Below are 23,808 nucleotides of genomic sequence, written 5' to 3' on the forward strand. Positions count from 1 at the left end.
TTATGACTAAGAAATAACTAAGCCGCCTCAAAGCTCAAAATGTATTAAAATAGAGGGGTCCACTGGCGTCACCTCGTGTACATGTAAGGAAATGTAACTTTATTCTTCATTCTCACTTTTTACCCTAATATTATTATGCTGGTGGTGTTTATGTCAGGTAAAGTAGAGTAAACATGTTTTAAGTTGCAATAGTTCCGCACTTCTATTGTGGTCACAAGTCACGTGGCCCTCTATTTATAGTTAAATAGAGCTCTGATATCAAAACTGCTGGACGTGAAGGTCGTTCCTTTGCAAGCAAAGTAGCCTATAGCAAACACTCCAGCAGGACTGGAGCAGGGTGCGACTGCTGCCTGCACAAGTGCACAGGTGATCACCCAGCTAGCAAATCACGACAGAGATTAGTGCACTGCGTCTGAGACGTAACACTGAAGCTTTGCACTCAACTTTAATCTCACTGGACAACTGAAAGGCAAGTTTAATGTAGTATGAATGAACTTAGGACACAGACAAATTGTTCTAGAACACAGAAAGGCTGACTGAACACTAATTTAATGAGTGAGTGGGTCCAGTGTTGACCTGCCAACATGTATGTATGGACAAAGTTTTGACAAATTTGGCTTGAGGTCTGAAAATGGCATTATTGAGAGTAAAGAGCACACTATTTAGAATTTGACTTGTGTGAAGTTAAGTAACACAGACAGACAGAGTTGGGTGTGTGTCTCTTCTGTTTGTCTTTTGGAGTTCTGTACATTTATTCACAAACATACTATGTTGATTGTTATTGATCTGCTCCTTCATCCTACCCTCTGCTCCTGCCCAAAGCCCAGTTTTGGCACAGTACCCCTCCTATGCCGTCACATTCCCAGATCTCGCGGTCTAGTCTGGAGTGTGTAATCAACCCTGGGCCCTGTGTGTGTCCTGAAATGTCACTTTGTTGTGACTCTAGGCCTTGCAGCAGTGTGTACGTGTGGGACTTAGGACTTCACATTGGGGGAATATCATGTATTTAATGCTCTGACGGCAGACTTCTCACCTACATCTTTGTCTTTCTGCAGCAGCCAGCCAGTGGAGTCTTGGGACCGACACTAGCCATGTCGACCATCCTGCGATGCATCTCCAGTTCCTCTGTCACCTTGTGCCGGCAAGGTGTTCGCCAGAGGGTAGGTCGCAGATGTTTCAGGACCTTCCCTGCATTACACGACCAAGCAGCCTCTAAAGGTAGGGACATATGCAGGGTGTTATCTCCAATCCTTGTTAACCTTTTTTTGTCTGTGGAATGCAGATCTCTCTCTCTCACAGCATGGGAAGGAAAAAAAACAATGTTTCATACACACAGATCACAGATCAGTGCCTTTTTTGCAGCAATTTGTGTGGAGGGCTTTTTCAAAATGGGGAAACATACTGTAGGAAATAAACTTAGCTATGCTCAAGCTACTCTAGGTGCTAACATCTGTGACCATGTGTGTGAGAGGTCAGTTAAAGGTGAAACATGGGTCTGGCTCGTCTGTGGGAAACTGAATCTATGCCACCTGTTTCACTCATGACTGTAGTCTGCTGTGCTCGGTTGACTTGAGTGCTCCGTGTCTTTTTGGTGAAGTTTTGTAAGTTACTTGTAGCTTTACTCGATTTAGCACATGTCTGAGAGGCAGTGCAGGCCTCACGGTGTAGGCTGGCCCACAGCCAATCAGCTGCTGCTAATAATGTCTCCATGGCGTTGGGGTCACTGTACCGTGTATGGACAAATATGTGAAACATGATACTGTACCCAGTCGCACTATCTCAGTGGTACTGTACACGCATGCTCACAGGGTTTATTTTTTTTGTGTGTGTCAAATGTCCTACGGTAAAGTCTGTTATAGCTCAATATTGTAGTGGAAGACAGTGTAAATAAGAAAGAGCTCTTTGGAATTTTCAAGTGAATGTTTTCCTATATGTTCATTAAATTGTTTATTATATTCTCAGTGTTCACAAATCACGATACCACCCATACTGACAGGTTTGCCAGTTTTGCTTTGTTCTGAAATTCAAATTCCCAACATGCACGTTGTGGGCAAGAGTTGACCTATAATGTCTATAATGGCCATTACATCAGCCTGATGATTATTTTCTGAAGTTAAGATCACTATTTTGCTGCAAACACAACAAACGAGGACAATGTCACTTCCACTGAGGGTAGTGGTTAAAAACCAGTATAGGAGGTAGTAGCTTTCACAAGTAAACTTTTCAGCACAATCAAGGCAGCATTTCAGAGATCTACAACAGATACTTATGAAAAGAAATCGTACTCGTGAAGTGAGTGTCGCCTTTCATCATGCTGATTTATGTATGATGATATTGGCCTGAAGGTTTTTTCCGTAAAACGCCCATAGACTTGGCTGCCACATGATGTCACGGGGAGCACCCACTGTGGCACTCACTTACGTAATGGCAAATGTATTTTGCCCTCGACCTCACCTGAAAGTTTGTACGGAGGCAATTGTTTCGTAAAAAGTCCATGGACTTGGCTGTCACATGACGTTATGGGGGCACACACAAAGCCACACGATGGAGGAAAACGGTGCGTTCAGGTGTGCCTTACAAGGACCTGGTGGTGGGTGTTGATCAAAGCATTGAATGCTCTCAGTAGCCATCTACTGACCTGCCAAGATCTCAGTAGGCTGCATTCTGTGCGGTTGATCACGGCTACCAGCGACGAGTGGCCGGTTAAGACTGATATGAGGTTAGGGGACTTATGTGGCTGGTTAAAACTTATATGAGGTTAGGGGACTTACGTGGCTGGTTAAAACTGATATGAGGTTACGGGACTTACTGTACGTGTCTGGTTAAAACTGATATGAGGTTAGGGGACTTACGTGGCTGGTTAAAACTGATATGAGGTTAGGGGATTTACGTGGCTGGTTAAAACTGATCTGAGGTTAGGGGACTTACGTGGCTGTTTAAAACTGATATGAGGTTAGGGGACTTACGTGGCTGGTTAAAACTGATATGAGTTTAGGGGACTTACGTGGCTGGTTAAAACTGATATGAGGTTAGGGGACTTACGTGGCCGGTTAAGACTGAGGTTGGGGTTAGATATAGTGTTAGGGTTATTAATGTCGGACTACGTGCGCACGTTGCGGTTTACGTGCGGTTGATCACGGCTACCAGCGACGAGTGGCCGGTTAAGACTGATATGAGGTTGGGGGACTTATGTGGCTGGTTAAAACTTATATGAGGTTAGGGGACTTACGTGGCTGTTTAAAACTGATATGAGGTTAGGGGACTTACGTGTCTGGTTAAAACTGATATGAGGTTAGGGGACTTACGTGGCTGGTTAAAACTGACATGAGGTTAGGGGACTTACGTGGCTGTTTAAAACTGATATGAGGTTAGGGGACTTACGTGGCTGGTTAAAACTGATATGAGTTTAGGGGACTTACGTGGCTGGTTAAAACTGATATGAGGTTAGGGGACTTACGTGGCCGGTTAAGACTGAGGTTGGGGTTAGATATAGTGTTAGGGTTATTAATGTCGGACAACGTGCGCCGTCTCTGTCAAAACGGTAGCCGTGATCAACGCAGAATGCTGTAGAGCATCTACTGCAGCATTCAATGCTCTAATAAATAATCATGTATGATGATGTTGGCCTGAAAGTTTGTTCATTTAAAAAGTCCATGGACTTGGCTGCCAGCCTGCCACATGACGTCACAGGGGGCACCCACTGTGGCACCCACTTACATCATAGCAAGTGTATTTTGATTTGGCCTGAAAGTTTGTACGGAGGAAATTGTTACGTAAAAAGTCCATGGACTTGGCTGTCGCATGACGTTACGGGGACACACAAGGCCACGCGATGGAGCTGCAAAAAAAGAGCTAATGTCTCTTAATGTGTGTTCAGGAGTGCCTTACAAGGACCTGGTAGTGGGTGTTCCTAAGGAGACGTTACAGAATGAACGGCGTGTGGCACTGTCACCTGTTGGAGTGCAGGCACTGGTCAAACAGGGCTTCAAAGTGCAAGTGGAGAGTGGAGCTGGAGATGCATCCAAATTCTCTGACCAGCTGTACAAAGATGCTGGAGCCACCATTACTGATGCCAAGGGAGCCTTTGGATCAGACATGGTCCTCAAGGTTAGTACGTACATAGGCAGCTATATCTTGTGCCATCCCTAATCTGCCATTCTTCTTTTTTACAATTTTAAAACATTTTCAAATGGCTGATCTACAAGCTCACAACGTGTTGATGTAGATTGGCTACTATTTTAAAAATATTTTAAAATGGCAAATAGGTTTAGGGATCAGGGGTGCCTCAAGATAGGGCCCCATAGTCTTTGAGCAATTTAGCTTCTGGTAAGATGTTTTTCTGTCCATCTGGCAAGGCTTCAAGGAATACATTTTTGTTCTAACTTAGGATGCCTATTTTCTATTCTAGGTTCGTGCCCCAGCTATAAATGAGGTAGGCCTTCTGAAGCCCAAGTCTACCTTGGTGAGCTTCATCTACCCAGCCCAAAACCCAGAACTGATGGCCAAGCTGTCAGAGAGACAGAGCAATGTGTTGGCTATGGACCAGGTACCCAGGGTCACCATTGCACAGGGCTACGATGCACTCAGCTCCATGGCCAACATTGCCGGGTAGGAGAAGAAGAATTGCCGTTTCGAAACCCATCAATGCATTGAAAGGGACAAAATCATGTTTAATCAATGCTCTCAGTAGCCGTCTACTGACCTACCAAGATCTCGGTAGGCTGCATTCTGTGTTGATTAGAGATGCTCCGATAATCGGCCAGCAATCGGTGATCGGCCATATCGGCCGATAGTCACTCTGATCAGTAATCGGCATTTACCCTATCTGTGATCGGCAATTTACCCTATCTGGAGAAACTGATCTTTTACACCATTTTAAGTGGTATAAATGTCAATCAGATATATAGTATAACATCATTTTGCATTTTTGTGACGGGCCTAAACATTCTCCCCTTCCTCCCCACACACAGGAACAGTTTTGACGTGGGTTTTGACATATAATCATTTTGGAAATATTAAAATTTGCAACATTTCACAAGATCGGTATCGGACCTATCGGTATCGGCCGATCATGAGAAAAACAATCTGTGATCTGTCCCAAAAAACCTGATCGGAGCATCCCTAGTGTTGATCTTGATCACGGTTACCAGCGACGAGTGGCCAGTTAAGACTTGATATGAGGGACTTACGAGGCCGGTTAAGACTGAGGTTGGACTTTGGGTTAGATTTAGGGTTATTAATGTCAGACAATGCACGTTGTCGATACAGTAGCCGTGATCAACGCAGAATGCTGCCTACTGAATTTCTCAAACGTCACAAAAGTCACAAGTTTTGCACTGGAGACGGTTGCGGTAGGTCAGTAGAGCATCTACTGCAGCATTCAGTCCTCTGATTAAACGTGATTTTTGTCCCTTTCAATGCATTGATGGCATTCAAATCCTCTATGTAGACTGTGTATATAGACACATACACACAGAAATTAATAGCTAATTGCAAATTGTCCATTCCTTTCTTATGCAGGTACAAAGCTGTAATTCTGGCTGCCAACAACTTTGGCAGGTTCTTCACTGGTCAGATCACAGCTGCAGGAAAAGTGCCCCCAGCCAAGGTAACTGTCTAGCCAACCTAATTTTTAAATGTTCATGTGATGCTTTGTAGTTCAGATTCGTCTTTTTGCTATGGGTGGTGACGTACTGTAGCATAGTGACCAATGGGTGGTGACGTACTGTAGAATAGTGACCAACTGAAAATCAAGTTGAGCCAGCCAGCCCTCTTCCTTCTTCCTTCCGGGCTGGTACATTTACATTGTGATTGGCCAATTCTAACATTATAATTTGATCCTCTTTGACTGGCTCGTTTGCGCTCTTGTAGTTTTTGTGAGTGCACCCAGATGCCCTTTCCGCACTCTGTATGAGTGCACTCATTTATCAATCCAACATAGAAACCAGTGCCGATCAGAGTGCCGAAATTATCTCATAAGTGTGAAATCGACGTATCTCTCCAATCACAACATTCAAATATCAGAAGAATGGAAATAAATTGTTGATGCAGTCAACAGCAGCAGACATAAATCACTCACTTCTAGCCATCAACAACGATACGAGTTTAAAGGAAACCTGAAACTTTACTCACAAAAATAAAGTTTTCCTAACGGACAATGCACAACGTCACTGTCTGTTTCCCATATTGAATGGCCTAATTGCCAGTACTAACACTTTTGAGTATAGCCCCCAGTTGTGGCTTTGCTGGCCATGGTTCTCTAGGCATTGCAACATCTAATGCCTTATGGCACACTGACTGTGCAATATTGTACAGAACCACACAGGCCACAATAGTGTCATACACTTTCTCTGGTGTGTACAGGATAAGTCTCCTTGCTGATCAAAGATGCAGCCATCTGCCCTTAAGCAGCCTGATGCAGTGCTCCACTGTGGCTTTTGTGTGTTTTGCACACCGCCGAACCTGTGCTCCTTCTCTGTTTCAGGGTTTACAAATTTACCAGGTATTCTGTGCGTGGCTAATCTCCTAGTCTATGAATCACACTGAAATGGTTATTTCAGTACTTAAGGAGAAAATGACGATGTTGCTGTTCTTTTAAAAATTGTGTGTGGGCACCACTCAAAAACTGAAGGAGTCATGCCCCCCCCCCCCCCCCCCCCCCAGGGCCAACAGGCTACCACGTGATGGAGTGATAGTTTTTACGATTGATAAATGCGTAATCATTTATGGATGGTGGCACTTCAGATGCACGTGGGTACAATCGATTGCACCAATCACATTAGGAAACCCAGCAATCTTATAAAGTTGCCTCTTAATCATTGTAGACGTGTCCCTATGCTGCTGCTCTTTTGAACAATAAGGAGTCATGTGTCCCTCCGGGCCAGTGGGCTACCACGTCATAGTAGAGTTATTGTTTTTACGATTGATAAATGCGTAATCATTTATGGATGGTGGCACACATGGGTACAATCAATCGCACCAATCGCATTAGGAAACCCAGAAATCTCATGAAATTGTCTCGTAATCACTGTTTTCTGAGCATCATACGGAAATTGGATATATCGCAGAGAAAGGGACATGATGGCTGGCAACAATAGTGGCGTCATTCTGCTAATGGTTGGCGTGCCAGACCTATCGCAGATCTGAGGTCGCTGAGGTCCTGGTGACCTGTGTTACTTTCAATCTGTTCAGCAACTGCTTTATTGGCACTCATTGTTAGAGCGCACACACACACTTCACAGTAAAGGTTCACTCCTTACTTCCTCCCAGTTGCATTCGCACAGGTTGTTAGAAACTGGCTAAATTATAACCAGGACAATATCTTAAAACCTGTAACACCTGCATTGACACAAGTCTGGCGTGATCCAAAAAGTTCCTCTTGTGTCTTACATTGTTTTTAATTGATTTCAATTATGTCACCAGTTAACCCAGATAATATAAATGGGCATTTCTTAAATATTTGCATTTAAGGATTTATTATATTTAAAACATCTGAATATTTAAACCTAAATGCATAAACCTAAGCATGTTTCCCATCACTAACTTGCGGGTGGAGTCATTCCCCTTGAGAAAACTAAAGTGCATGTTGTGGGCAGGTTCTGGTTATCGGTGGTGGAGTAGCTGGATTGGCAGCAGCAGGAGCAGCCAAGTCTATGGGAGCCATAGTTAGAGGATTTGACACCAGGTATATACACAACCCCTCATATTATCAACCCCTCTATTGTGGAATTCGGTGTTTTGTATTTGGATGCTGATATATAAAGGTGATGGTAAAGAAAACGCTCTATACTTTCCTGACCACCAGACCAGCTGCTCTGGAGCAATTCAAGTCATTTGGGGCTGAGCCTCTGGAGGTACACGTGAAAGAATCTGGTGACGGGCTTGGAGGTTATGCTAAGGAGATGTCACCAGAGTTCATCGAGGCTGAGATGGCCCTATTCGCCAAGCAGTGTAAAGAGGTGGACATTGTCATCACCACTGCTCTTATTCCTGGTGAGTTTCTTTTCCTCCCTTCACTGCCACTTTTGTTTTCATAAAAAAAATTGTCTTCTATAATTATTCACATCGTGTATAGAATTCAATAAACCTCATACACGTATTTCACCCCTTCTCCATTGCCTTTCTGTACGTATGCAGGCAAGCGGGCTCCTATCCTGATCAAAAAGGAGTTTGTTGAGTCTATGAAGGATGGCTCAGTGGTGGTGGATCTGGCTGCAGAGGCAGGGGGCAACATTGAGACCATTAAGCCTGGAGAGCTGTATGTTCACAAGGTGAGTACATGAGTGAGTTGTATTATGGTGAATAGGCGTCATTTTATCTGCCATTTCTGTTGGACTTCCTACTAAATCATAATAACTGACATATTTAAACCTTAAAGGGATAGTTCAGATTTTTTTAACTTAAGTTGTATGAAATACTTGCCAATAATATAGTGGTTGCAACTGTATTAATTGATTGCCCGAGTCCCATGGTGGGAGTTCTGCTCTGGTTTTGGTCAATATTAAGTAGTTCCGGTCATTTTGTGGGGGGCACTGGGGCCACGCAGTAAAAGTAAATTAATCCACAAAACGAACGTAATTTGTATTGTTGACCTATTTCTAAAATATTAGCGTGACTTTCGTTCAACTTTGACCCCTCTATCACACTATTGTGATATGGACACAAAAAACATAGTTCTGTGTGATAGAGGGGTAAAAAAAGAACGGAAGTTGCACTAATATTTTAGAAATAGGTCAACAATACAAATGTTAGTTTTGTGGATTAATTTACTTTTACTGCGTGGCCCCCAGTGCCCCCCACAAAATGACCGGAACTACTTGATATTTCACCAAAACCAGAGCAGAACTCCCACCACAGGACTCGGGCAATCAATTAATACAGTTGCAACCACTATATTAATGTATTTCATACAACTTAAGTTCAAAAAATCTGAACTATCCCTTTAACATGTTTCTTTATCCAGTTCTGATATCCAGTATTTTATCTGACATATTCAGGGTTTTCAGACCTCTATTGCCCCCGTGCCGCACCGTGCCTATCTCTGGCACCGTGCCAAGACAAGCCAAGGAAACAAAGTCGAGTCAAATATTTAATATTATACTACAGGCAATTGGTTGAAGATCTCAAGCTGTGCTGAAATGGGCATGACAACAGCACACCTAGACGTTAATAGAAGATTTGAGAACGGATTAATCAAAAATCTAAAAATGTGTGTTAAGAAACTTCACTTCTCTAACTTCCCTACTATTTTGACGGCAATAATTAATCAATCAAAATTAATCAAATTAAGCGCAATAATAATGAATCAAATTAAGCACACTCTTTGGGCGCGCCGGAGATTGTCCCCCCCCCCGGCCAGCATCGGGGCAAAGCTTTTTCCTGCAGGAAACACTGCATTCTGAAGGTAGTCTTGAATATGTGCGTGCATCTCAGTTGGAATGCTGTATTGACCATCATTGTGTTTGAATGAAAACTCTTTATTCAAGGGTGTAACTCACATCGGTTACACTGACCTGCCAAGCCGCATGTCCAGCCAGGCTAGTGCACTGTACTCCAACAATGTGCTGAAGCTGCTCAAGGCCATCAGCCCAGACACGGACAACTTCTACTATGACCTCAAAGATGAGTTTGACCATGGAACTTTGGCCCACGTCGTCCGTGGAACCCTGGTTATGAAGGTACGTCTTCTTCATTCCATTAACTGAGTGTCTACTGACAACCCTGCAAGTGTCATGGCCTTCCTTTCTGTGGGAGAGGGATGGTTTGAAGACTGCTTGTGCCAGACAGGCATTTAAAACCCCATCCCAGCCAGGAATGGCTCACAGGAATTTTGGCTTTGACACATTGTTTATGGCAGGGAGGGTCAGGGTAGGCAACCTCAGCGAGATGTATCAGTTTACCCCTTGTGAAACTAGGCATCATTCAAGTGTCTTTAAAAGAGAATGTATTCTTTCGAAACCACTGGCAACTGGTTCATGATTGCTGTTTGTTCAGTGTAATCTCCTAAGCAATCCACAACTTTGTGTTTGAATATTCCCATCCCACGATGTGAAATGGCAGCCTCTTGATGTTCCTTTCACACGCACATCTTGGACACTACATTTCTCATCCTGTGCATTCTAGTTTGAGCCTTGTGTTTTTGATGTTGCAGGATGGCAAGAACATGTTCCCTGCACCCCAGCCTAAAACAGTCCCGCCGCCCCCCGTCAAACAAAAGTCTGTGGCTGAACTACAGAAGGAGAAGGCTGCTGTGATCTCTCCTTTCAAACGTACCATGACCAATGCTGGCGGCTATACAGCAGGTCAGATGCAGACATATGCATTTTGTACTGTAGCTTAAATGTCAAACACACACGCAAGTCCACAGATGCTCAATGATCTCTCTCTCCTGCATGTCTTTAGGTGTGACCACATTACTGGCTCTGGGCATCATCTCCCCCAACGCAGCGTTTACTCAAATGGTGACCACCTTCGGCCTGGGAGGGATTGTGGGATACCACACCGTGTGGGGTGTGACCCCAGCGCTGCACTCGCCCCTGATGTCTGTCACCAACGCCATCTCAGGTAAGCGGTCAAATGGCATTTGCGTGGCTTTCCAGTTTTGAAATGCGGACTTGAGCCCCAATTTTAAGTACCAGGTCTTAAGACTTAACTTAATACCTGGAGGCGTGGCCAATGCTGTTTGGCCACTAAAAACAGCCAAATAGCATGGACCATGCCTCCAGGTCTTAAGTCATAGGGCCAAACAGACCCTTAGGGCCCTATTATGCATGTCTTAAGTACCAGGTCTTATTACTTAACTTAAGACCTGGAGGCGTGATCAATGCCATTTGGCTATTCTGAGTGGCCAAACAGCATTGACCACGCCTCCAGGTCTTAAGTTAAGTCATAAGACCTGGTACTTAAGACACGCATAATAGGGCCCTTAATGTCTAATTGAAATGTATTAAGTACCAGGTCTTGTTTTGCGTGTCTTAATTTATCATTGCCTTCTCTCTCTTTTAGGAGTGACAGCAGTTGGTGGTCTGGTTCTGATGGGAGGCGGTCTCACCCCATCCTCTCTGCCTGAGACTCTGGCATTGACTGCTGCCTTTGTTTCCTCCATCAACATTGCTGGTCTGATCTTATTCAAAATAACCAATGAAATTTAACTCACATTTTTGACTCCTATGTCCAGCTTTGAGTGTCTGTGTAAACACAAACATTGAAGACGAGTATGAAAAACACAAACATTGAAGACAAAAGTGAGGACGCAAATTGTGATTGTGATGATAAGAGCACCCCTCACTACACACGGGAGTGATTTATTTATTTTTCAACTAATGATGTATAACCGAGAGCAGTATTCACCACCCCAGTCAAGTGAAGTTGTTAATGTCAGGAGCTCATGTTTTTGTGTTCAAGGTGGGTTCCTGATCACCCAGAGGATGCTGGACATGTTTAAGCGTCCCACAGACCCTCCTGAGCACAACTACCTGTATGCCATTCCTGCTGGGGTCTTTGTTGGGGGTTACGGAGCATCGTTGGCTGCTGGATACAGCATTGAGCAGGTGGATAAACGGCTTCTTCTGACATTACTTTTTGTTTGGGGGGGGGGGGGGGGGGGGGTCACTTGCACTTGACTTTAACCGTGGTGGTTTTCTCCTCCTTGCTGTAGATGATGTATCTGGGATCAGGCTTGTGCTGTGTCGGGGCCCTGGCAGGGCTCTCTGCTCAGCGCACTAGCCGCCTGGGAAACACTCTGGGTATGATGGGGGTTGCGGGGGGCATCGCCGCTACCCTGGGTGGCCTTAAACCCTCCCCTGAGCTACTGGCCCAAATGTCTCTGGCCATGGCCACTGGAGGAACTCTAGGTATGCACCCTTTTTGAAAGGAGGTACAGCTCTCACACATGGTAGAGACAAGAAAGTGTTTGTGTTTAAAATGGGCCTACAATATTTATTTCTACTGAACAGGTTTTAGTATAGGAACACTGAAAGAGCCACTTCTTTATCAGGATTAATTTGTCAGAGGATGAGATAAATGATGGCTAACTTTGTGTGTGTGTGTGTGTGTGTGTGTGTGTGTGTGTGTGTGTGTGTGTGTGTGTGTGTGTGTGTGTGTGTGTGTGTGTGTGTGTGTGTGTGTGTGTGTGTGTGTGTGTGTGTGTGTGTGTGTGTGTGTGTGTGTGTGTGTGTGTGTGTGTGTGTGTGTGTGTGTGTGTCATATCAACATAAACCAAACGCACATACAGTATATGGATATTTGAACATTTTTCAACATGCACTGTTGTCAGTCACAACAGAAGCCGTCAAATTCACTCTCTGACTGATCATCAGTCAGAGTGAATTTGACAGCTTCTACCGGCTTCACTGATGCCGGTATCGTTATATACACTTGCACTAGGAGCATGCAATTCAAGAATATTAATACCATGAAGACAATTAAGTGATACAGTAAATTCTACCCAAAAGCTGAGCTACGCAGTCTGATCCTCTTAATAATGTTCATTGCTGATGATCATCATCACTGTATAATATATATCCTTGGTTTCTTGCAAAAATAGTTTTTTACATGCATGGATTATATAAATGGTCAAGAAGGTCCACATTCTCAGTTAATCTCACATTTTCTGGTCGTTAAGGTGCATTCACATTGAGCACAACATAATTATTATTGTGAGCGATGCAATGACTTCCCAATCGGCTCATCACTCCCTCGGGTACTTGGTGATGCATACATCAAATGTGAAGACGATTGATCAAACTGTTCTCGAGATATGCTGAGGATGTCACACAAACAACGCAGAGATCCAGTGCATGTACAGTACAGATGCATAGTTGCATAAATATAAGAGTAACTAAAATGAATTGGCTGTAGAGCCAACTAGTGCTTCACAATTTCACAATGCTTCACAGAATGAGATTGCATAGGTGATCTCGATCTTTTTTTATTAATTGTGCAGCACTACCAGAGAAAGGTGTAGCTTGCATTAGGAAATCAAAAATACACAGGCAAGAGATCCTCGCACATTATAACCACATTGGGTGTTCTAGAGGTCTGACACTGCCTCTTTCAGTCTGGAGAACAATTGAACAAAAGTGTTTAACACCTGCGTGTACTGGAAGCTTGGCAAGCAATGAGACGATGATGAATGACTTCATGTTATTTACTTGGCTTTTAATTTGAATGGGACTGTTCTGCAACATGACAGAACATCAATCTTTGTTTAGATTAAGAGATGAGGATGCTTAACTATTAATAATAATTTCAGATAGTTATGATAAATGGTGACTACGTGCACACACACAGCGTGCCAGAGCATGTGAGTTTACTTTGAGTTTACTCAAATTAGTAACCCAATATAAAAAATAAACATTTGTTTTTTGACAACATACTTTGGAGCGTGACTCAAGACTATTTTGTTCCTTTTGAAACTAATTCCCAATATGTAAAGGAAAGTAATTGGAAACAGGTGGTACCCTTTTGACCAGATACATTCTAGCTCTACAAGTGTATTCATTTTAGTCAAGTTGCATGAGAATATTTGTGGCTGATTTATGATTGAGGCTGACATAATAAGTCACTGACATTTTAATGTAATCAGAAACCCTTTCATCTATCTGTCTTCATTCTTTTTATAATTGTGTGTGTGTGTGTGTGTTCCATTAGGTCTGACCATTGCCAAGCGTATTGAGATCTCAGACCTCCCACAACTGGTGGCAGCCTTCCACAGCCTGGTGGGGTTGGCGGCCTTGCTCACCTGTGTTGCAGAGTACATGATTGAGTTCCCCCATCTGGACACTCACCCATCGGCCGGTGTGATCAAAACGGTGGCATATTTGGGCACCTACATCGGAGGAGTCACCTTCAGCGGATCACTGGTGGCCTACGGCAAACTTCAAGGTTCTGGATGCTTCTCTTAAAACACACCAGGCAGCACTTAAATTCAATTTTATAATATTATATTGACAAGTTGTCTCAAGGCACTTTTATGTACGTTTTCCCCCTGAGCAAGCAATAGTGCCAAGGAATAACAAGGAGAAACCTTGAGTAGAACCAGGCTCTGAGAGGGAGATAAGGGAGTGTAGATGGCGGTAGTCCCATGCAAGTCTAGGGACAGCCCTAAGCTTGTATAATTTAGGCATTTAGCTTAATCCAGAGCGATTTACAGTAAGCAGGAACAAAAGACGGTGGTAGATGGTAATACATCAAATGCATAAACATTGTCATCATGAATCATACGTATGCTAAGAACCTAACAGTGGAATCTTCTATCTATAAATGTATCTGTCTGTGTGTAATCCACGTAACTTGGAAACCGTTCGCCCCACCCACTTCAAATTCGACACACTTATTCCACACCACTACAGGGGTGCACGTGCCCAGTGTCGAGTCGGTCAGACCTACGGTTGTCCAGGACCACCACAAAAAGACCTCTGCCCGGGCTCTGGACAGGGCCCCTGCCCATGTCCATATATGGAGCTGGCCTGTTCTGACATCACAGCACTCCATATTTGGACATGCCTGACACATAACTCCATAAGCTGGCCTGTTTTGACATCTGGACAGGGCCCCTGCCCAGGGTCCATATATGGAGCTGGCGGTAATTACCGCCATATCAACGGTAAGGGGGAAAATGATTACCGCGGTAACAACAATCCCATACCACCCCAGCATCCAGTCCAGCATACTCCAACTTGCATAATTCCAAGCAGGCCAGTGCCCAACGGGCATCACTGTAGAGGCTCCAACAGGCATGCTCTAGTCTATATAATGAACTATGCATACTGTATATACTATATAGTGCTATGTCTACATCAAATGCTATCCAAGTTACATAAATTGGGCCTTTGCGTACGCCTGTAAGGCCGTCGGGGCTACGGGCTAAGATGGAGTCTGAAGAGGTGGGTTTTCAGACTACGGCGGAAGATTGGGAGTGAGTCTGCAGTTCTGATTGCAATGGGAAGTGCATTCCATAGTTTTGGAGCAAGAAGAGTTTGGGACGTGTAGAGCGTTGTCCCGGTGTTTTAGTGAAGGTACCTCCAGCTTCCCTGCGTTGGCTGATCTGAGCGCGTGGGAGGGCTTGTTGGGTTCGATCAGACTAGCAAGATATGGGGGTGCCATACCTTTTTGGTTGCTTTAGTTTGAATGCCAGCATCAGAGTTTTGTATTCTGTGCGGTCGCTGACCGGGAGCCAATGGAGGGAGCAGAGAAGGGGTGAGACATGTAAGAATGTGGGCTGGTTGAAGACCAAGCGAGCTGCGGCATTTTGGATCAATTGGAGAGGCTTAAGTGTGCATGCCCGTAAACCAGTAAGGAGGGAGCTACAATAGTCAAGTTTTGGCATGACTGATGTCTGGATAAGGAGCTGGGCTGACTCCTGGGTGAGGAAGTGTAGTGTAGCAAGAGACTCCGTGTCCTGGACCAAAACAGAGATGTTTCCCTGGCTTAGGAGCCTGATGATTCAAGGCTCTGCCTCCCATTCTCCTCTTAGATATTCTAGGAACCACAAGTAAACCTACACACGGAGCACAATCATTTAGCAGGCTTATAAGATACAATGAGCTCTTTAAGATATGGTGGTGCCTAGTCTCTCGAGACAGTCTGTGAAGAGGGCACTGTTTTTCCTTTGTTTTGCCAATGGGTACACAGATTGGATGGTGCCCGTATTTGGAGAATTAAACTATTCAGATTTTTACAGGAAACTACTAAACCAGTGCAGAAAAGCCAATGAGGGAGAGATGTAATCTATTCTCCTAGATGCTGTCAATACACGCATGGCAGCTTTCTGGACCAGCTGCCTTTTGTTGCAATAATCCAGCCTGGAAGTAACAAATTAGAATAAATTATTCAGGGTTTTTTTTTCAGACAGTTGTAAATGTCTGCATTATGTACTAGGTGAAAACGTGGGAGTTAAAGGACATCCTTATGGTGGCACTGGAGACCAATGTAATGCTAACCATAGTGTTTCTAGAATAGATAAAGTGTTTCTAAGCCCTATAACTCCAGTATTAACTGAGTTTAGTAGCAGGTCAAGACATGCTTGAAGTTTAAACTGATTGGCTTCATTGATAAATATGAGTATCACCTGCACAACAATGAAAATCAGCGTTTCCAAATATTAGGAAGCTTGTACGTATAAGGTGAATAGTGTGGTCCATGCACAGACCTTTGTGGAACTCTGTGTCTAACGTTTTCACGGATTGAACATTTATCATGAATCTGTGTGTGCAAACTTCAAATTCATGTAATGCGTATAATAAATAGTGGTTTGAACAGTAAGACGGTGGTATAGCCTCATACAGATCTTTGATTTTAGACACTCTGACATCTTTATAAACATACTGAGCCCTGGCAGATTCCATCCTTTCATCTAGTTAAAGCTATATAGATCCACTGGTAATTCCAGATAGGGACACAAGCATTGTATGCGTGACAGTGGCAGTCTGGTTGTAGTTTGTCCCACAGCAGCTGTTCGTAGACTCTCCGATGACTAATTACCATAGTGGTCCTTTTTACCGACCCACCACCCACATATATATTATTTCCCAGTTGTCTATTATTGCTATTATAATAAAAGTGTTTAGACAGCTTGATTAAATGTAAAACTGCACAAAAGGATTCAGTCCATACCAAAAAAAGCATACAAAACAAAGTTTTTTGAATTGCTCCTTTCTAGGCATTCTGTCATCTGCCCCTCTGATGTTGCCTGGACGGCACATGATGAATGCGGGCCTGATGGCAGCATCCATGGGAGGTATTGTTCCCTTTATGCTGAGTACCGACTACACCACTGGCATGGGATGTCTGGTGGGTGTCTCTGGACTCTCCACCATCATGGTAAGCCCTCACTTGAAAAGAGCAGCAGTTCATATTGTATTAAGATGCATTATAAAGTCTGTATTGAATACTAATTGGAATTCCATCCTGGTGAGTGTGTTCTGTTATTATACTGTATTTAAGAAATTGACTCTCGGAAGAAAGGTTTGTATCGGTACAAATTTGACGAAGATACTTATTGTAACCTTGTAGGGTGTGACACTAACGGCAGCCATAGGGGGCGCAGATATGCCCGTGGTCATCACAGTGTTGAACAGCTATTCTGGATGGGCACTCTGTGCTGAAGGCTTCCTACTGGACAACAACCTCATGACCATTGTCGGAGCCTTGATTGGCTCCTCTGGTGCCATCCTTTCCTATATTATGTGTGTGGTGAGTAGACACAAACGACAACCAGCATCTTAATTGTGTGTGGGATATTTTACAAAAAACTAAAATATGGGGTTGATAGACTAGTTATTGCAATCACATATCGAGGGCCCTCTACACAACGCAGAAAGCCCAAATTAGGTACATATGATCTTGGGAGTCCTGTGACAATGCGCTTCAAACGGCTATTGACTTTTTCTTACAAAAAGCACAATATAGTGCAACATCCAATCTACGGCAATGTGGAAGCGCATTCTGAGGGGCTTTAATTGAGGGCACCTCAAATGTGAAAACTTGAACTGCATGTGGTAGGAATGCTATTTCCTTCGGTCCTGACGGATACAACCCATGACTAAGGCCCCATTTACACTGGCAGCCAAATAGCCTGAATCTAGCCTGAATCAGATCTGTGCCACATCAAGATTGAAATCCGATTGGTTTAAATGGTCACATGACTCATTTAAACAAATCAGATTCCAATCTGGATGTGGCTCAGATCTGATTCAGGCTGGATTTGTCTGCCAGTGTAAATGGGGCCTTAAAGCCCTGAGTAGCCCACCCGGACTGACGCATATGCGCATACACTTGTGCACTCTGCTGAGTGCCCCTTTTGTAGTTCTATCAGTGCATTACTGTAGTGTACACAGTAAAATCGTGATATTTCAACTCTCAAGAGTTAAAATATCACTAAGAGTTAAATTAACTATTAAAATGATATACCTTCACCCCTCTTCCTCCAAGGCAATGAACCGTTCCCTGCCTAATGTGATCCTGGGTGGGTTTGGTACCACTTCTACAGCAGGTGGTAAGCCCATGGAGATTGTTGGTACTCACACAGAGGTGAACGTGGATCAGTCCATTGACCTGATCAAGGAAGCCAACAGCATTATCATCACGCCAGGTACACACACACATGATTTGTTTTTTTAACTCAAATCTTTGCTTCTGGTGGGGTCCTTCACATGAAAATGTTAGTATGTGCACCAATGATATACTAACATTATGTTTTTCAGAAGACTGTTTGTTATAGAGGGTATGCGCGTGACATCATCATACCAGGAAGTTATGCAGGAACGCCTACTGAGTGGCAAAAAACTTCTTTCTGGCCTTCACAGCCCATACATGCAAACAGAAAAGTCCTTAAACAAGATTAAACTCACTTTGCCACTCACTTTATGCATGCGCATACCCTCTATAGGATTTAGACATTTGTAGAATCGGCCTCAGGTCTTGATGGGTTAACAAAAGGTCTGATTGCATGCTGTGTTCGAGTACAAGCTCTGAAAAGCAAAGAATAATACATAGGCCTTTACTATGGAACAGTCCAGGACCATGGACAGTTTGTAATATTAAAGATTAGATTTGGAGAAGCCATGAGAGGGAGCTGTTTGTCCAGAAATTATCCCATATTGATGAACTTTATTTTAATATTCACAAAACAAATGCAAGGGCACTCATGTGGTCCGACACACTGGTTTGATTACAGTGCAAATCATGTTCACTGTGCACTGACTTCTCCACAGACTACCAACAAAGCAAGGAAGGAAGGAATGAATTGGGGGGCTACAGAGGACACTTATTGGGTCTGACTGGGTAGGACTGTTCCAAGGAGACTTAATTAGTGGCAACACTGAACTCTACAAGATACCTGACCAGGGTTAAACAGGGGTTGCTCAGATGCACGGAAAGGGGCTCTTTGCACGCAGGGTACCCACCGCACACGGCTCCAGAAAAGGAGGATTTCCTTTCAATAATGTCTCCCAGACATGGAACCCCTATTATTAATACAGAGAGACCGTGGTCAGAGGGAATACCACTAGGCAGAAAGGACATTGGGGAGATGTAAAAGGGGGAAAAAAGAATGTTAGAGTGGAGAGGAGACAATTTATTTTTGATTATTTTTGCTCCAATAAGAACATGCTTTCCATCTGTAGTCAACTGCGCACAGTGTGCAGGTTGTCTATTTATCACTAACAGACGTTAAATCTTACACTATCTCAGTGGGAAGGGGAAGAAATTGGAAGAAATGTACCACAAGAATTGGGTTTGACTTAAATAAATAACCCAGATCAACATAAAAAATGGGGCCAGAGAAAAGGTTTGAGAAGTTTTTATACTGATTGTGTTTGAAAGCCCAGGGTCATCTGGCGATAGAGCTGCACAGTTCAACTATGCACACCTGTAGGTTGCCCTTGTGAAATGTGAAAAACGGTTAGAAAGGCATTACAGGCTGTAATGCCTTTCTAAACTGTGCAGACAATTTAAATTACATTTTTACAAAACCTTATGGATTCTGTAAGTTTGTAAAATAGCCACATTCTTTACATAAGTATGTATTATATTTGTTGCCCCAAAGGTCACTTAAGAAAGAGCATCCCTTTTTATTTGAAATTTGGGTTCATGATATTATTACTGTAACGATTACATTGTGCAAGACCAGGATGTAAAATCATATCTGTCATCTTTGCCCTCATGCCTGTTTTCTTAATTGTTGACTTGAGGTTTTATAGAACTTATAGGGAACATTACATCCTCTCCTCTCCATCCTAATTCCTTCTCCCCTTCTCTTATTCTTGCTCCATCATCTCCCTTCTTTCTCCTGCTCTTCTCCATCCATCCTCTCAGTCATCCCTACTAACCTCCATGAGGTTCCTTGATATTTTGCTGCTGTTTGTGGTCTTGGCATCATTACTTTCCTGTGTATATAAACAAATATTCACTGTTGCAGCTGGTGCTGGTGTCGTGCAGCAAGTTCTTTGTAGAACCTGTGGAGTTCTTCATGACGCAGTTTTATTCTTTGCTTGGTGTTAGTCAAGTCTCTTCCGTTACATTACGTAGCATCCATTCAATCTATATTTTTTTTTTCAACAAGATGAACAAGTCACTTTCTGACTTGGCAGCAGATTTCACCTGTTTCTGTTTTAATCTGCAGCCAAGCCAATCAAGTGCAGCTATGGGAAACTGAACACTGAGTAACTGGAAATTAGTATACCAGCTTCGGGAATCCCAGAAATGCACTGTTGTGATTACAGGAATATTATTGGATCATATTATAATGTTTTCCCTTTAGCCAAAACAGTTCATATCTGAGGTACAACCTTATGGGTACAACCCTAACCCAGGTCTGACTATTTAGGTGCTAGTTAGATGCTTAGTGCTGGGTATGTTTACTTGTAGAGAGGTGCTGCTAGGTATGTAACATGGATGAATGGATTTCCGGTTTCAAGTATCCTAGTTGCTTTGTAACACATGTTCTAATCTCTTGGCACTCAAAATCACCATCGCATACTCTGATCTTGCACTTTTTAAGTCACACTGAATAAGCGCATCTACTAAATGTCTGAATTATAAATTGGTTGAGCATCTTCACTCTTGGTTATACTGTAGAATTAACTGACTTTAACCCAAGGAAGCCATTCAGTTTCGGTTTCCGTGGGTTTTTCCAACATTTTATTAGATTAAAAACGATAATCATTGTAATATCACACAGGCAATTCTTGACACATTGCGAGTACCTCTATTTATCATTCACAATCAAGAATAAGATTGGCATTCAATTATTTGCTTTATCATTTTGTCCAATTTCTGCTGTTTGTGTAGGTTGGGGTCTGTGTGCAGCAAAAGCCCAGTATCCAATTGCTGACATGGTGAAGATGCTGACGGAACAAGGGAAGTCTGTGAGGTGAAGATCTACACACAAAAGATACTGCACATAATGCGTAACATCTCTGTTAAGTTTAATGTTTTGATGTCCTCATTAATATATTTTCCTTAGTAACAGTCCATGATATTTATTTTGACCAGACCAGTTTTTGTCGGTTGAGCGATCGCTTCAAGTGCATTTTCACGAATTTGCACTGATTTATATATAACTGAAAAAATAGATTTCCATTAATCTGAGCATGACTATAAAACATGAACATTTAAATGTGATTAAAAATAAATATTTTATAATAGCTAATGTATCCATATAAAATGCAAGCAGTTAATAAATAATTCTCCTGACTGGTGCAATGCCATTCATCCAGTGCATGGTGTTTCTGGACACGCCCTTTGGACAGAGGTTGCACCACCTCTGCTTGTCACAGTGAAGTGGCAAATGTCCACAGACTATCCAGTTGTCATAACACACATCTGGTTGTGGTTGTGAAGGTCCTGGGGTCTAGCGTTTCTTCTGAGACGGCACATGTGGTGGAGAGGAGGATGATGGTCGGCCAACTTTGGATGCTGGCTTGTTGACTTGCTTCAAACTGTGGGTGACTGCCAGGCAAAACCTTTTGAGAGGCATTGGTTTCTCGTTCAGTAGAGGCAACAATCCCTCTGGTAGAGCAGCCAGGAATTTGATATGCAGAGTCAATATTTAAAATACCTTTCCTTTGACTTGGCTGGGGTCTTGTACAAGTGTACCAGCAGGTCAGAAAGATCAATGCCTCCCATATGCTCATTGTAGATCCAATCCAATGATTGACATCGGTGGCAAGGGAGTGCCACCGATTTGATTGGACAGTGCTGAAGCACTTTACATGCAGGGTTGCGCTCAGGTTCTGGACATGGTCTTGCATAACATTGCCACCAGTTTGGCCCCTAGAGGTAGCACCTGCTTCTACTTACTGTACATAGGGCAGCCTTGAAGAATATGGATACCCCTTGATGGATGATGCCAGATGACCTTAGCCTGGCATTGCTAGACTGACGTGGATTCACATGTTCCTCCACATCATCAGTCTGCCAGGTTAAGATGAACTGGCATGGCAGAACAATTTAAAGCAACACTTGGCCCATGAGACATTAAGTTAATGATATCACATTGAAACCTGATTTATGGTGCCATTAGTCCTCCGATCCATGGCTGGGAAGTGAAAACACCCATGAAAAGGTTAAAGTAGTCTTGATTGGATTTTATTTTATTTCTTTCCATAACACACCAAAACCTAGAGATGGCTCAACCGGGCCGATTTTAAAATCCAAATGCAAAGTGAGGTGCTGAACAGATTGTGTTCCGACCTCTCAAACACGATGTCCCACATGAGACTTTTGTTGGTAACCTGTGTTGCATGTCCCTCCCCCTTTCTTCTGTCTCTACTATTCAGTCCAAAGTATTTTGAGTGTTAACATTAGTTGTGTGGCAGGTTCGGCATCCACCCGGTGGCTGGTCGTATGCCCGGCCAGTTGAACGTCCTCTTGGCTGAGGCTGGTGTTCCCTATGATGTGGTCCTAGAGATGGATGAGATCAACGCGGACTTCCCAGGTAAACGGGGGTTGATTACGTTTCACACCAGTGTTTGTTTACTTAATTATTACGCTCCTGTTTTTATCACTTTACTCAGACGGTTGGATGCGATAGTAAACCAGTGCATGTAATGCTGTAAATGCATCCCCTTTCATTTGTGTGGAGCAACCCAGTGTTGATTGCATATTGATGTTTCGACATGCCATGTATCAGGGCAACCGACTGTTTTCATAGCGACCAGGCATGCAGTTCTGAAACACATGGGTCTGTTTATGGCGGGGGAAGATAAGTGCTGTACAGAGGGACCCAATAACGCCAGCAGTGATGATAGCAGCACACTTCATTAAACGCTAGTCAGACTGAATAAATGTTTGATCCACAGAAACTGACCTGACACTGGTCATTGGTGCCAATGATACGGTGAACTCTGCAGCACAGGAGGATCCCAATTCCATTATTGCAGGCATGCCTGTCTTAGAGGTCTGGAAGTCTAAGCAGGTTAGTAGTCGACTAAACTGAATTTTTTAGTTTAAGTGGGGTCCTGGATGGGGTTCATTATCGCCCAAACCACACCAGTGGGGCGAGACGCAACAAAATGGTTTTAGCGTTGCATGTCGGTGTTGCATGTCGTTGCAAGTGATTCAATTCAAAAGGAGATGTGGTTGCTTGCAACTACATGAGTCTACTCGCAACTGTTTGGTTGCAAGGAGTTGCATGGCGACCCATTGGTGGTTTGAGCTCAAAGTTTCAATGTCATTAAATTCCTTTTACAATATGTCTACAACAGTGTTTACAATATCACCAGGCACTATGAATGAAAGAAATAATGTAATGTAAAACCAAGGCATCTCTTCCGAGTCCTGGGACAGAAAATGGGGGTCTATGGCCCAATTCAATTTGGCAATAAAAAGTTAAACAGTTTGCTTTTGTTGCTCTCCATCCCAGGTGATCGTGATGAAACGTACCCTAGGTGTTGGCTACGCTGCAGTGGACAACCCTATTTTCTACAAGCCAAACACATCCATGCTGCTGGGAGATGCCAAGAAAACATGTGACCTCCTCCAGGGCAAGATCAGAGATTCCTATTACTAATTCTATCCTTCATTAACTTAACCACAAGCACTGCCTTGCATCCTCGGACTGGTCAATATTGTTAAAGCTTCATGGACAATGGAGACTTATTGGATCTTTGATAAATGTTTAATGTGCTGTATTAAAGGTGCCAAAAAAAATGATTTCTGAATCTGGAGGACTACAATGCATGTGATTTGTAAATAAAATATTTAAATTTCATCAATCGGAAATCAATTCTTAACTTTCTGTATAGCATTCACATTGACCAGGTGTTAGTCATTTGTCTATCTGCGAAACTATTTGGTTAAAAGGGA

General features: G+C 43.2%; 1 protein-coding gene across 3 annotated transcripts; it reads left to right on the forward strand.

Moving 5' to 3' along the window:
- The first annotated feature begins 285 nt into the window (after positions 1 to 285).
- Positions 286 to 23,713, forward strand: nnt2 (nicotinamide nucleotide transhydrogenase 2). Of its 3 annotated transcripts, none has more exons than XM_079497488.1 (22): positions 286 to 473; positions 1,063 to 1,218; positions 3,878 to 4,107; positions 4,409 to 4,608; positions 5,521 to 5,608; positions 7,596 to 7,684; positions 7,805 to 7,992; positions 8,137 to 8,270; positions 9,486 to 9,677; positions 10,151 to 10,301; positions 10,402 to 10,563; positions 11,005 to 11,115; positions 11,404 to 11,549; positions 11,657 to 11,852; positions 13,651 to 13,884; positions 16,661 to 16,821; positions 17,014 to 17,193; positions 17,932 to 18,091; positions 20,791 to 20,872; positions 22,320 to 22,438; positions 22,803 to 22,918; positions 23,366 to 23,713. In XM_079497488.1, the coding sequence occupies exons 2-22, from the start codon at positions 1,092 to 1,094 to the stop codon at positions 23,510 to 23,512; spliced, it is 3,213 nt and encodes a 1,070-aa protein (XP_079353614.1). In that variant the 5' UTR covers positions 286 to 473; positions 1,063 to 1,091; the 3' UTR covers positions 23,513 to 23,713. The 3 variants fall into 3 exon arrangements, with proteins under 3 accessions (XP_079353614.1, XP_079353613.1, XP_079353612.1); XM_079497487.1 differs by having other exon boundaries at positions 286 to 469; positions 1,056 to 1,218; XM_079497486.1 differs by lacking the exon at positions 286 to 473 and adding an exon at positions 815 to 961 and having other exon boundaries at positions 1,056 to 1,218.
- Positions 23,714 to 23,808: the final 95 nt, after the last annotated feature.

The sequence above is a fragment of the Electrona antarctica genome, assembly GCF_951216825.1.
Source record: "Electrona antarctica genome assembly, chromosome: 3".
NCBI classification, from domain to species: Eukaryota; Metazoa; Chordata; class Actinopteri; order Myctophiformes; family Myctophidae; genus Electrona; species Electrona antarctica.